At 39.7% G+C, this 14,130-nt stretch overlaps 1 protein-coding gene across 2 annotated transcripts in view; it reads left to right on the top strand.

The window, feature by feature from the left end:
* The window catches only part of Hecw1 (HECT, C2 and WW domain containing E3 ubiquitin protein ligase 1), a 408,102-nt gene that overhangs the window by 180,181 nt on the left and 213,791 nt on the right, over window positions 1-14,130 (top strand). For both annotated transcript variants that reach the window (XM_013521104.1, XM_005397713.2), the window contains exon 3: window positions 3,850-4,174. In XM_013521104.1, coding sequence (XP_013376558.1) covers window positions 3,850-4,174 — 325 coding nt within the window. The remainder of the gene's footprint in view (window positions 1-3,849; window positions 4,175-14,130) is intronic.

The following is a 14,130-nucleotide window of genomic DNA, read 5'->3' as shown; positions in this document are numbered from 1 at the left end:
TATTGCCTATTACCAAGAGATGGTAAAAGACACTTGAGGGGTGGAGAAAAAGCTGGGACCAACTTAGCAATGCCAGCTGATTTCTCTTTATACAGACAGTGGGGAGCACCACTCCTGCCTTCCTCCAGAGAAGAACAGGAAAGGAGGTCCTTGTCAGATGCAATTTGCCTTAGAGATTGAAGAACTGAAGGGTTGTAAAACATTGGAATTGCTGTCTAAGAAGAGACAGTGGCTATTTAAAAACAGGGCAGATCTTCATCTAACTGTCATGGCTCAGAGGTGAACAGAGACCCATTAAATTACTTCTTGCAGCCTGATAAGTCTATAGTGTGTGCTGGTAACATTTGTGAAAGCCCAGAAAACAGGGCCAGAGAGAAGTTGTGAGTTGAGCTGACAGAGTTATCCACTTGCTGCATTTTATTTTGTTTTTCTTTCTCTTTAAAATAAAAAAGAAGCAACTACTGAAATTTGCTTAGCTGCTCTAACCACTAAGCAAACAAAACTTTAAAAGAGTAACTAGGTGAGGTGAAAGATGTGTTAACTAGCTTGACTGGAGTAATCATTTCTCAAAAGCTAGGTACATCAAGTCATCACGTTGAAGCAATAAGATTTTACTTGTTGACTATACATCAATAAAACTGGAAAATTAAAAATAAAAAGAAGCAAATTTGTGAATCTTTAATGAAAGAACCTGTTGAGAACATGATGGAAAAGTTTTCTGTTAACCGCTTTCCTACATAACTCTTTGCCCCATCTTTATTTTCTTCTCATTCTGTACCACCTACACCTAAATTATAATGTCATTCTGCATTTAATATATTTTTATAATCCACTTTAAAACTTTCCTAGTATGAAAGTTGTTAAATTAAATTAAAATTTTTTTCTTAATTGAAGTTTTAAGAGTTTTTTTTTTTTTAAACCGGGAATTATGCCAGGCGCAGGGGCTGAAATGACAACAAAGCTTCACTGTAGAGAAGTTGACACAGACGGGTCAGGAATGTAATGCTGGGGAGTCACAGAGCATAAAGGCTTTCTGCCATGTGAGTGAGAAAGGACACAGGAAAGGTGATAGCAGAGCTGGTTGGGGCCAAAGACAAATCCTGCCTGCAGGTATGAATAAGCAAATATTAAAAGCCAGGTCTCATCCATGTGTTTCTAAACTGAAGTATGTTCATAACATAAGGGGAGTGTGAAGCCAGGGTGGGTGAGAATGTGTCTTCAGGGAGAGCTGAGGCTGCCCTTCTTAATCCATCCACACAAATGCCACTATTCCATCCCAGTAGTTGCTGCAAATGACCTCCTACACTATTTCCTTCTCACTACATGAACAGTAACCAGTATAATTTGACAGATGCAGGAGAATTGCCCAGTTTCCAGGGAATTCTGGTAAAATGCAGTAGCAGAATGGATGTCTTCAACAAAGGAGAAACACTCAATAATCTTTTTGAAACCCCAATTGAAATCATATGGATAAAGAGCATTCTGTCAGCCTCCTCAATGTAAAAATATCCTACTGGGTCATAGACCTTACAAATAAAGGAGCCCCTCCTTGAGAGCTGGCATGAACCACACACCTATAACTTCTGCTTTGTAAGGAAATCCAAAAGGTTGTGACCCATGGAGACCTACAGGGTCTGTGCAAAATGAGCTAAGTGTGAGACTCCAGGGTGATGTGAAGGGACATTTGACCCTTGGCTCGGTCTAGCTGATCTCCACCCCTGCTTTTTAAGTCTTTGCTTCTCTAAAGTAAGACCAGCAGTATTTTAAGTCTTTACTTGTTAACCTCTTATTATTCTAAGAACTTGATTTGCACTGACTCTTTAAATTCCCATGACAATCCATTTACAGATGAAAAACCCAGTTTTATAAAGATTTGTTTGTCCAGGGAGAAATAGCTGGGACCTGGAAATTGCTGTGTCAGCTTCTATTATGGTTTGGTATATACTTAATTATTTCATTTAATTCCAAATTTTCCATCTCCACAGTACTGGGGGATGTTATTAATCCACTCCAAGTATAAATTAACTGAGAAATTTTGTGTTATAGGAACAGCCTTTCTGTATTGGAAATTTTGCGAAGATTTCTGGGAACAGAGTCCTAGAGGACTGCTAGTCTTTTGAGACCATCCCTGAACTGCCCAGAAGAGCCACGGTGCTGAGACATGTATGGGTATTTGGTCTAAGCACCTCTGGGCTCAGGTACTTTGTTTGTTTTGTGGCAGGAAAAACTGCATGTAGTGGCAAGCATTTTTTTCATATATGACATGCAGCTCAGAGAGAGAGATGAGATGCTTTTTGAATCGTACTTTTCTGCCCATAGTAATTCTGTGATTATCACAATGGGGCCACAGGAGTTCCTAACAAGAGATAAAACAATCAACCGTTAAGGCCATTAAGGACCAAGACTCAGAAGTCAACCTGTGCTTTGTCAGGTTAATGGACATTTTCAAGTGCCCTGGTCTTGGAAAATGGCAAAAGTACAGGCCTAAATCACTGCTAAATAGACTTATGTAATATAAAGTACAGATGGTTGTTGGGGCCTGGACTTTATGGCAGGTAAAAAAAATGTCAATAACTTCCATTCGATTGATGTGTGTAATAAGTTACAGTGTAGTACCTTGACTCTACACAGCATGATTTAACTTTTTTTAGGACTTCATTTTCTCTTCTTGAAAACAAAAATATGCTGGGTACCAGTTATTCAGGAAGCTGAGACGGGATGATGACAAGTTTTAGGCTAGCCTGTGCTACTTAGCAAGATCTTAATAACTTTTTAAAAGGTCTGGCCATGTAGCTCAGTGGTGCAGTATTTTCTAGCATGTGTGAGGGCCTAGATTCAATCCCCAGTATCAACTGCAGAAAGAGAGAGACAGAAATGCAGGGATAGAGACAGAGACAGAGACAAAAACAGAGACAGAGACCAAAACATGTTATTAGTTATAGAACAGCATGTGTGTACTTTCATAACAGGAATCCAAACAATGTACATTTAAGTTCCAATTTTTAATATTCTTTGATGAAGCCAGAATCATCTTCACTTATTTCAAAAATGAATCCCTTGTAGAAGTTTTATGTAAAGCTCTTCCTTCCATGTTTCTAAAGTTATCCGTACCCCAAACAAGTTATTAAGCTGCATTAATTCAGCCCATCTTGAGCACTCAATGTTATAAACAATAAAAAAGAAAAAAAAAATTCATGTTGTTTATCAGCTGCTGTCTTTTCTATAATAACATGGGCTATGTGGAACACAGTCCTCTGAGGATGGATTTTATTGAAAACTCTGGTGTTCGAGGAAGATTCCTAGGGTGTCTGAATCCTTAACAGAAATGCCAGGCAGTCCAGAGCCATTCTGTAAAGAGAAAGGGTTCCTAAGTGGAGCGGGGATGGCTGCCTCACTCAGCAGGGTCCACCTCGGATTTGGGCTGTGTTTAGGAAGTGGAATGTTGCAGGCCTCCTTGGAACACTCAGTGATGATAATCATTTACTCCAGAAAGGATAAAGTGGGATCTGTTTGAATTGATGTTGGAGAGTCACATTTTCAGGGCCATTCTGCACATACTCTAGTCTTTTTAGAATCAAGTAGGCTAAAGCAAATGGGAGAGGCTGAGACCGCAACAGAACATACAAATACAGATGCCTTGGTATGTTTACGTCCTTATTGTTGTCCCTGTGTGGACCCAGAGTTAATGACCTTTGTCTCCAGGAGCATACAGGATGTTGTGTTTCAAATCTTCCAGGAGGAAGGCTTCCTCCCAACTTATTTCCTTCAACACATTTTAAATTTAGTGTGAAGATAGAGACAAAGTTGCCTGCATGCCTGACCCTGCTCACTGTCTCTTTGTCCCCACAGAATCTGTACCAGAACAGGTTTTTAGGCCTGGCCGCCATGGCGTCTCCATCTCGAAATTCCCAGAGCCGGCGCCGGTGCAAGGAGCCACTCCGCTACAGCTACAACCCTGACCAGTTCCACAACATGGACATCAGGGGCGGCCCCCACGATGGCGTCACCATTCCCCGCTCCACCAGTGACACTGACCTGGTCACCTCGGACAGCCGCTCCACGCTCATGGTCAGCAGCTCCTACTATTCCATAGGACACTCACAGGACCTGGTGATTCACTGGGACATCAAGGAGGAAGTGGACGCAGGGGACTGGATTGGCATGTACCTCATTGGTGAGTACCCTGTACCCTCCATCTCTGCTCACAGAGCCACTGATTTAACCAGGGCAACTGATATCATGCTGCAGAAATAACAGTCTCAGGCACAGGTATGGGCATTCAATAAGTATATTACTCATAATTCACTTGTACATACATTTAACATATTTCTAAACTCTACAAAATGATTAAAATACACATTGAACTGAGTTGTACACACCGAGGTCCACCAGTCCTTTATTTTGTTTTTCTGTAATCCAAACAGTCAGTCCTCTCTTAACATCTCTACCTGATGGAAGGAATCATGAGATAATAGGGTGAGGCATGGTTAAACACAAATGCCATCGCATTTGCAACTAATGGAGCTCTTCTATTTGTGAATAAGTGAATATCAAAAACCTTTTTCTAAACCTGTGTGTATAAGACCAAAGTAACACTACATTCCCAACTAGTATTCAGGTGACTTCACTGTTTCTAGCATAATCATTTCATTTAGTCCTTCAACATTCTTACTGCTTTATTTTCAAAAGACATAGTGGGTTTATACAGTCATGGTACTGGAGAAAGCTGACTTGCTCTATCTGATATAGCACTTTTTTCAAAAATTATGAAAGTTTCCAAATTAAAAGTTCATCTAGAGAGATTTTTCTATGTGAATTTTCTCAAATCTAAATTCAAATTTTGCAAATAGAGTATATGCTAAGCCAACTACTTTACAAAAGTTTCACCATTCTCATTGGTTTTGAAAATAAATCTTACAAATATGAAACTGTGAAATTAAGTTATATGAAAAACATATTTCCTCTATTTTATATGGTAGAGTCAAGGTGGTAGAAATTGACATGGTATTACACAATCTAAGGTGTGTATTTTGGGGAACTAGGAGAGTTGATAGATCCAACACTAGGTCCAAGAAAGGCCAAGCATTCTGCCTTCAGTCTCATGGTGTGCCATGTACACACTCTGACACACAACGCCAGAGTTAACTTCACTGAGCATCACAGGAAGGAATGGGTTGTTGTATGTGGCTTTACAACCTAGACCACTTTTCTGAGAGTTTAAAGGGAATCTCATCCAACTGTCAGAAAATTATTTTTGGCTCTCTTGAAATTTCTGCTATCAGCTTGGTTCATATATTTACAGAACATGCACAACTAAAGATGAAAGAAGCATAACTTCTGAAATTTTTACACAAATAGTACTTACTAGATAAAGTGGACTTTGAAGCAGTGAAACATCATGCTTTTTATTAGTTCTTGAATAAAAGTAGATAGCATCAATCTAGGACAATAAGAAAGATAACAGGTTACTGAACATATTTTTTCAGTCCAGATGGTTTTAAATTTAATTAACTATCAATATTTTAAATGTAGAAATTTCATATTAAAGTCCGTCTTTCTAGTGTTCTCCACAGAAGCCCACAACTTGTCAAACTCAGCCTGAAATACCACAGGGCTGTAATCAGCTGGACTTAAGGCCCTGTTGCCCCTTTCACATGGCCTGCAGCCTTCAGTTTTGCCACAGTCACCCTCTACGCACACTCTCTTTAGTTGGGGGTGTGACTTGTTTCATACTTGAGGTTTTTGCCTATACACAGAGACCTTATTTTGAATCACCTCTTCAGAGGAGTAATCTTCTGCAGGCAATGAGTGTTGGTGCCATTCCCATGTTAGGGACAACAGGAAGAGGAATGTGTTTGGGGAGAAGGTGATGAATTTAGGGGGATTTACAGGGTATGAAATATCTGAAGAACTCTCATCTATGGATGGGTCTGAGCTCAGTCATAGATTCTGGCTGGTGAAGTAGATCTGGGGTGACTAGCATTGTGAGGAACATTGAAGTTACCTGTGGACTTGGAATAGAAAGAGCACCAGAAGGTCCCACCAGAGAGAAAGACAGAGGAGACATTCAAAAAGAAGATGGAACAGGTGGGGAAGTGGAAGGATACCAAGGACTAGAGAGGAGGGTGCTGGAAGAAGGAAGGGCTGTCAGCCACATCAAGTATCATGAAACTCCTCAAATGATTAAAATCTGCTGTTAACGTGATGTTTGGGCTGAGCCAAAATAACCACAAGTCATCATCTTGAAATCTTAGTCTGACAGTTTGTTATTCTCATAGTAGCTACACATATATAACTGTGAAGTTATTTAATGCAAAATGCTAACACTTTCAATAGTGTAATACTTCATTTTCCAACCCAAAATTGTCTACGTTTCTTCAAAGTTCACAATTTTCAAATCTTTAGTAACTTCTTTTGCAGATAGGCAGAACCTTGCCAAACCTCAAGTCATAGATCTAGACCTAGAAATTTTAGAGGTGGTGATTTCATCTAATCTGTCATTTCCAAATGAGGAAATGCCAGTTCAATGGCTCCCATGTCCACCCAGCTGTCACATCTGGCAGCAGAACCCACACTGGCCATGGACATGTTGGCACTCTGGTGCGGCCACAGGTGCAGGCCATTCCACATCAGTGGGCCATCAGAACATCCATATGAGGCCAAGTGTGTGATGGCTTCAGCATTGTCTGATCTCTGCAGCTCTCTGGATGAACATGGAAACATGATTTTCTCTTGCCATAGGACAGTGAAGATATCTGAATGCAGGGAGTGATTGATGTGTGTCTCAATGGCACTCTAACCAAGTCACTAGTGCTGCCCGTACAGTAGAAACCCAGCAGTGGAACAATAAATTGCATGAATGTCATTGTTACCCTCATTTGCAAAATGAAGAGCTAGATGAAAGCAATAAGTGATTCTCTCCTAGTGGCGTAGAATGGGGAAGACTGTAGAGTTTCAGTGACAAGTACACCTGGTTTACAGTCATGCATTGCTTTTGGCCAGGTATATGATTTCAGCCAGGCACTTTCTTTTAAGTTTCAGGCTCGTTACCCAAAAAATTGAGGACATCAAATATAGCTCATTTCTCAGGGTCAGTGGAAGGGAATGATGAAATAATGGGTATTTACTGCCTGGAAATCAATACTGTATATCACTTTTTGATTTATCTTGTCAAGAAGCTTTAGTCCCTGCATGCATGGTGGCAAATTACCCTAATTGCCATGCTTAATTTGGCCCTGCCTTGACCCATAGATAAATATTCAACTATTTTCATTGTGTGTTATAGACAAAGTCACCTGACAGGGGCCTAAAGAATGATTTTTTAAATATCAAAATGTCAGTAAATGTACAGAAACTTATCATTTGGTCAAGCACAAATACATAGAAGCACGTTTATTAGAAATATTTCAGCAAGTAGTTTTGCATTTATTCATTAAGTCGTACCTATTTGATTTTGTCAAGTGAAAATGTAATTCTTTATTAACCCTATAGTATCTAGAGTTAATGAAAGATTCAGCAACAACCTTGGATTACAGTAAGGGAACATTATTGTGTAATTGGATTAGGATACATAATCTGATGAATATAATTGAAATCTCTAATCATTGGAATGCTATATTAATGAGAATATATTTACTGTATATAAATATTCTACCTCTTCATTTAACATTTCAATGTTTTTAACAACCTAATCTCTTAAAACTCTTTTTGTAGAACTCTCAGTTTTTAAAAATAGTCATTCCTTTGACTTTTTTGGAAGCAGTTTCTATTAAAAATGCTTAAATATGAACTAAACATGCAATTAAAATCACAAGAACACAACCGAATCAGTAAAATAGGCATAACACACTCATAATTTGCAAAGATACTTGACTTATCAAGTTACAGTTTGAATAAATCACATTCATACCATGTTATCCCGGTACCATGCTAGAATTTGGCCTGTAACTTAAAACATAATGAAACTAGACTATAATTATGCATTCAAAATTCCACATATCAAGAAATGGTAACTCAGAGAAAATTACAATAAAGTATACCCATAAACTGGTGCCTGGAGATATATATTCTCTTCCCTACCTTCTGGGTCACTCCACCTATGTGATGTTAGCAACTATATGTACTCCGTACCAAACTGATTCTTGGGAATTTTTTTAAATATCTTTCTCTGATCTATGTGCTCACATGTACATAGTATTGTGTTAACTGAAACTCATGCACATTCAGACTGTGTTTCCCTTCCCACAGTTCGTGGCAACTGAAGTTACAGTGACAAGAGTTAACAAGAACCTGCAGAGGCAGGATATGTACAGGTTTCAGTTAACATAGCATTGCACAAAGCAAGGGTTGCTTCTCTGTCTCTCTCTCAATCTCTTTCTCTCTCCCTCTTCCTGTTGCCTTTTTCCCCCTCCTCACTCATATATATATATATTTCAGTCTTACTCATTTTTTGTTTTCAGTGCTGGGGATGGAACCCAGGGCTTCATACCTGCCCAGCAAGCCCTCTAACACTAAGCTACACTGCTAGTCCATATGTTACTCACATGTTATATATTGTGACACATTTTCATCCTTTGATTTTGCATGTTTGAATGGAGGGTGTTAAAATTTCTACCAAAACACTCTTAATTAATCTTTATCTACTGTGTTAGTCTGTTTTCTGATGCTAACAACACCATACTAAACTCTGGGTAAGCTACAAAGCAAAGAAGCTTATTTTGGCTCATGGTTCTGGTACAAGGTCAAGGAGCCTAACCTGATGGAGTCCTGAGGCAGCACAGGGCATCACATGGAGTGATACAGGAAGTGTACATGCATATGCAAGCAAGTGTGTGCACGTGTGTGTACATGTGTGTGTGCATGTGTGTGGCAGGTTTCCCTTACAATAATAAAATATCAGAGATGACCAGTTTATAAAGACAGACTTATTCTGATTCATGGTTTCAGTCTGTGGCCCATTAGTCCTGTTCTTTTGGGTCTGTAGTGGGGAAGCCCATGTGGTGGGGAACAGCACATAGAGGAACCAAGCTGTCTTAGTTATAAGACACAATAAACGACACTCAGATGCCCACAATTTAAGGGAGAAAAGGTTTATTTTAGCTCACAGTTTATAGAAGTTTCAGTCCACAGTCAGCTGTCTCTAAAGCAGAACAGCATGGCAGAGGAGCACCACAAAGGAGAAACAGCTTCTGGCACAGCAGCAGGAAGCAGTGAGAGAGGGTGACATGAGGAAGAGATAAACCTTTCCAGGTCACATCCCCAGTGACTCTCCTCTTCTGACAAGATTCTACCTCCGAATAGCAAGTCAGCTGGAAACTTATCTGTGGACTAATCCACTGAAGAGAATCATGACCCCATGGTGAAATCACCTCCCAAAGCCCCAGCTGAGGGCATAAGACATTGGGGCATGTCTAGATATAAACTGAAACAAACGCTGTTCACATCATGGCTGGAAAGTGAAAAAGAAAGAGGAAGAAAGGGCCAGGGTCCCACCATCCCCTTCAAAAGCACAGCCCCAGTGACTGGAAGACCCCCACTGCAGTTCCCACCTCTTAGCGTTTCCACCACCTCCTCATAGCACCACACAGGGAACTAAGCCTTTGGGGAACAAGTTAAGACCTAAACACTTGTAGTGAGTGTCCTCTGGTCTCTATTCTTGTAAATCTGCCAATATTCAATCATGGGAGTTCCACACTCATGACTTTATCCATTCCTAATTTTCTCCCAAAGACCCCAGATCTAAACATCATTGTCAGATTAAATTTCCACCTCTTAATACTTCACAATGGGTGTTAAACTGTAGCATATGTTCTGGTGGAAACAAACTATATTCAAATCATTGCATCTGCCTTTACTTTTATAAATTGTATGCTTTGTAATGTTGCTGTTGTGTTTTGCACATGTAAATGTTCATGGTGTTTATATCTTTTTACCTCTTTGGTTCATGACAGCCTACTATTAAAGATTTGTCCAGGTCTCTTATCCTGCGCTTTGTCTTAAATTCTACTTTTTGACAGTTAAGAATGCTAATATCTCAGTTTTCTTTTGCTTTCTGTCTGCTTGATCTTTTTTCCCTCCTATATTCTGAATACACTCATTCTGGATCCTTTTTTTAGTATAGTTCTTTGTGTGTATCTTTTTATTCTGACAGGAGACCATCTCATTTTTAATTAGTTAGGATAGGATATTTATAGTACTAACCATTATGTTATGACTCCTTTTTGCCACTTCTCCTCATATTCTTTGTTTAATGTATTTTGTTTGTCTCTTTATTTTTTATTACTGCCTTTGGGGGGAATGATCTATTGATTTACAAATTTTTCACTGTCTTTTTATTCTCATAGTGGTTGCTTTTAAGTATAGACCAGTATTCTCAGCCAAGGTTAATTTTTACTCCTCAGGAAATATTCGGTATTGTCTGGAGACATGTTTGGTTTTGGATTATAGGAGCAGCTACTGGCATCAACTGAGTAGAACCCAGGAATGTTAGTCAACATCCTACAAAGCACAGAATAACTTCATCATAAAAATAATTGTCCAGCTTGTCATGGTGGTGCATGCTTGTAATCCCAACACTCTGGGAGGCTGAGACAGGAGGATCACAAGTTTAAGACTAACCTGGACAATTTAGCAAGTTGAAGTTTCCTTTAACCATTTCTTTGTTCTGAATTTTGTAGAAGTAGCTATCCACCCAAAGATATATCAGTAGTGCCAACATTAAAAAGCCCTGAGCAATTCTCATTTATTTTCCACTATTGATTTCTTAACCTTAGCAATACCTCTTCTTCTAAGAGTCTAAGTAGCTCAGCCAGGATGATTTCATATTTCTTTGATCTTCAGGGCTCTTGTTTTCCGTGGACATTTTTTTTCATCCTCTAAATTCCTTCACCTTTCTTGTATATTTTCTACCTTTTTTATTCTTGAATGCCTTCTCAGCGAGATCCAGCTTCCCAATCATTTTTCACAGAATTCACACACCAGAGTGGGACAAAAGCAGCCATAACCATTCTTCTTCCTCCTCTTCCTCCTCCTCCTCTTCTTCTTCTTCCTCTTCCTCATCCTTCTTCTTCAGTGCTGCTTTCAGCTCTTGAATAACTGAAAGTTTTCCTTTACCCTAGGCACACTATTAGAATACAGAAGAGCTGGTGCCCTATTTCTTAATTAAGGCAGAAACAGAATCCTTGTATTCAAAGAAGCAACATGAAGGAAAAACCACAGAAGGGAGAAAGGGACACCAGCTTTTAGAACCTTCCCTGCCATTTTATCCTTAGAGTCCCTTTCTAGTATGAGACAGCAGAGCTTCTACATCATTGGCTCAGCTGGGAAACGTGAGCAGATTCTCTCCTTTCCTGCTGTTAAACAAATGCACAATGGATGACTCCTTAGACATCTTTCCAAGGTTTCATTATCAGAAGGCATGGAAATCATGAGTTACTCTGAGAAGTGAAAGCCATATTGTATTTTCTCTGATGAGCTCAGGAGATCTGGTTACTGGCTTGCCCGTTCTACTTTTAACAGTGATAGCATTTTTCTTGTCCCCTCTGTGAACAGTTACTTATGCAAACCATTGCTATAGTATTTTGAAGACTAATCAAGAGAAAACACTTTTTTCATTTCTTAGGTTTGTTTGTTTTTGGAAGCTTCACCAGAATTGTCTGATTAAAATTTTAGTAATCTGGAAGGATACTTTCAGTGTTATCAACTATGGAGCAGGAGATAGGATTGTACACACCACAAGAAATAAGCATCATCCAGTGCATTCTGAGGGATTAAATACATCTCTTTGTGTTCTGTAGAAAATAGGAAATGCCCAAATTTTAAATAGCACTGGCATAAGTTAATGTCTCGAGTTATTATTAATGCTTTTGTTCATTAAGTATCGTGGGGATTTAAAATAGAAGAGCCTATTTTTAGTGCAGACTATAAACAGAAATAGCTGCTTATTAAGATGCCCGATGCTATTCTGAGATAGCTGCCTGTAATTGTTCATTTAATCCTCACCACAAAATTTTAAGGTTGGTCCTAATATTATCTCCATTTTGCAGTGAAAATGAGAGACAAAGGGATTAAAGAAGCTGCCTACATCATAGGTAAATGATAGTAGATGTAACTGGGGTGTAAATGTGGTTTCCACAAAGAGATTCCTTCCCTTTGACAACACTGAGCCAAGTCTCCAGGTAAAGAGCCTGAGAAATGCCATTCTACATCCTGTGGACAACAAGAGTGGTTTGGGCTCCAGAATCCACTCATGTCCTCTCCTCTCCCCAAGTGCCTTTGTCCAGTGCAGAACCTGGTCCACTGGGAATTACACTTCCCAGATTCCTGTTCAACCAGGTCCTGGATAAAAATTTGTTTTCTTCATTTAGCTGCCCCTGCACAAAATTGGGAAGTGAAATGTGAGGATCTTCCTGGCCAAATATGCTGTTGAGAAATGGAGCTTTTCTCCAGCAGTGTTATGTATCCCCTCGCTAGATTCCTGGGCAGTGATGTGGCTGTGGCTATAACCTACTCCATTGCTGCTGGCTGGTCACCATCTTTATGGGAAGAGAAGCAGCTTTGTGGATAGGACAACAGCTGCTCTCCAGAGCTGTCCTCCACAGGTTTCAGGATGGCCTTTCTCAGTGAGACACAGGCAGAAGTCTTATTGGGAGCCAGTTAGGTAGGGTTATTATGGGGGCCTTTTCCAGAGGCCCAACCCACAGCCCATCTTTCCAGTAGTGAATTCCCTTCATTAAATTTACTTCTGCACAAAATATGTAGACACGCTCTGCAGCTGACGTGTCCAATCCATTTGGATTTCTAGGCAAAGAAACTAGTAACTCACCAAAACAGTGATGATAAATACCTTGCAAAAGAGGTTAACTTCTCAGGATAGCTGATCCAGGCAAGAATAGAGACGGTTCTGTTTTCTTCTTTGATATTTGTTATTAAATATTATTATTATTAGCATCAGGGATGGGAGTATTTATGGACTAATAGCCAAACCTTAAAAATGTGTCCCGCTTAAGTGTGTACAGCAAAATATATCTTTTCCTCTTGAAAAATGTTCTATTTTGCCATTTTTATTAGTTTTGTTTTGTTTTGTTTTTACTGGTTCTATCTACTCATCCCATTCTTTTCTTGTTCATGTTCCTGTGGTTCCTTCACACTTAATCCATTTTTATACTTTCTCCATCCTAATGAAATTGCCTGTTTTCTTTAATAAATTCTCAGGCATATTAGAGACTCCTTAAGAATTCATGGCCTGCACTGTTGGTCAATGTATCCCCCACGCAGTGCTTACAACATAGCTAAGTACACAATACAAATTATCTCATACAGAAATGAACACCCACACCTTTTAGGCATCACAGTATGTGAACACTTGACTGTGATTATTTAGGTGATCTGAGTAGATAAACTTAGGGAAATACCACCTCTTAGAGAACTGCAATAATGAGGGAAATTTCTACCTCAATATGAAACCTTACATCTGTCCTGAAGGCCCAAGGAGCTAAGAAAATATTGTGCTTCTTGCAGAAATGAGGCAATTATGGTAAAGGATATGTTATGGAGTTGTCTCAGAAGCCCAGACTGGGCTGTGAGCACACACTGCGTATATAAAGACAGGCAAGTTTTATAAACAAATGACTTTCCAAAGGATGCAAACAGTTCTTGCTTTAATGAAGCAGAAACAATACTGCTCGGTCCGGTCATCTTTACAAAGAGAGGGCATCCAAAACTGTACCATCGACATGGCAGGTCACAAGTACATTTACTGGATGTCTACTTTACTCCTCCTCTATAAGGCTGAAGTTATAACTGCCCCTCACTTTGCTGATGGGGAACCCAGAGTTGGCTTAAAGCTCAGCCCTTTCTGAATTTCCTCACCACCTGTCTTCTCAGTCCAGCTGGATGCAGGATGTGGACCACAGGTTCTCTCAGGAGGTAAAATGGCAACCACAACTATTTCTCTGCCTAGGGATCGGGGGTTCTGGGCTGCCCTCAGAAATCCTTGCTAAAATTGTCCCTCGACCTCTTATGCTGCAAATGAACTCTCAAAACTTACTTTTCCCGACAGCCTCAGATCCAGCTATCTCAGCTGATTACTTTCCTGGGAAGTGGAAACTGTAGGGGCCCACAGCAGATCAA

Source organism: Chinchilla lanigera, unplaced genomic scaffold, assembly GCF_000276665.1.
Source record: "Chinchilla lanigera isolate Chin_1 unplaced genomic scaffold, ChiLan1.0 scaffold00059, whole genome shotgun sequence".
In the NCBI taxonomy this organism is placed as follows: domain Eukaryota; kingdom Metazoa; phylum Chordata; class Mammalia; order Rodentia; family Chinchillidae; genus Chinchilla; species Chinchilla lanigera.
Note: the sequence above shows the minus strand (reverse complement) of the source record. Positions and strands in the feature narration are given on the sequence as shown.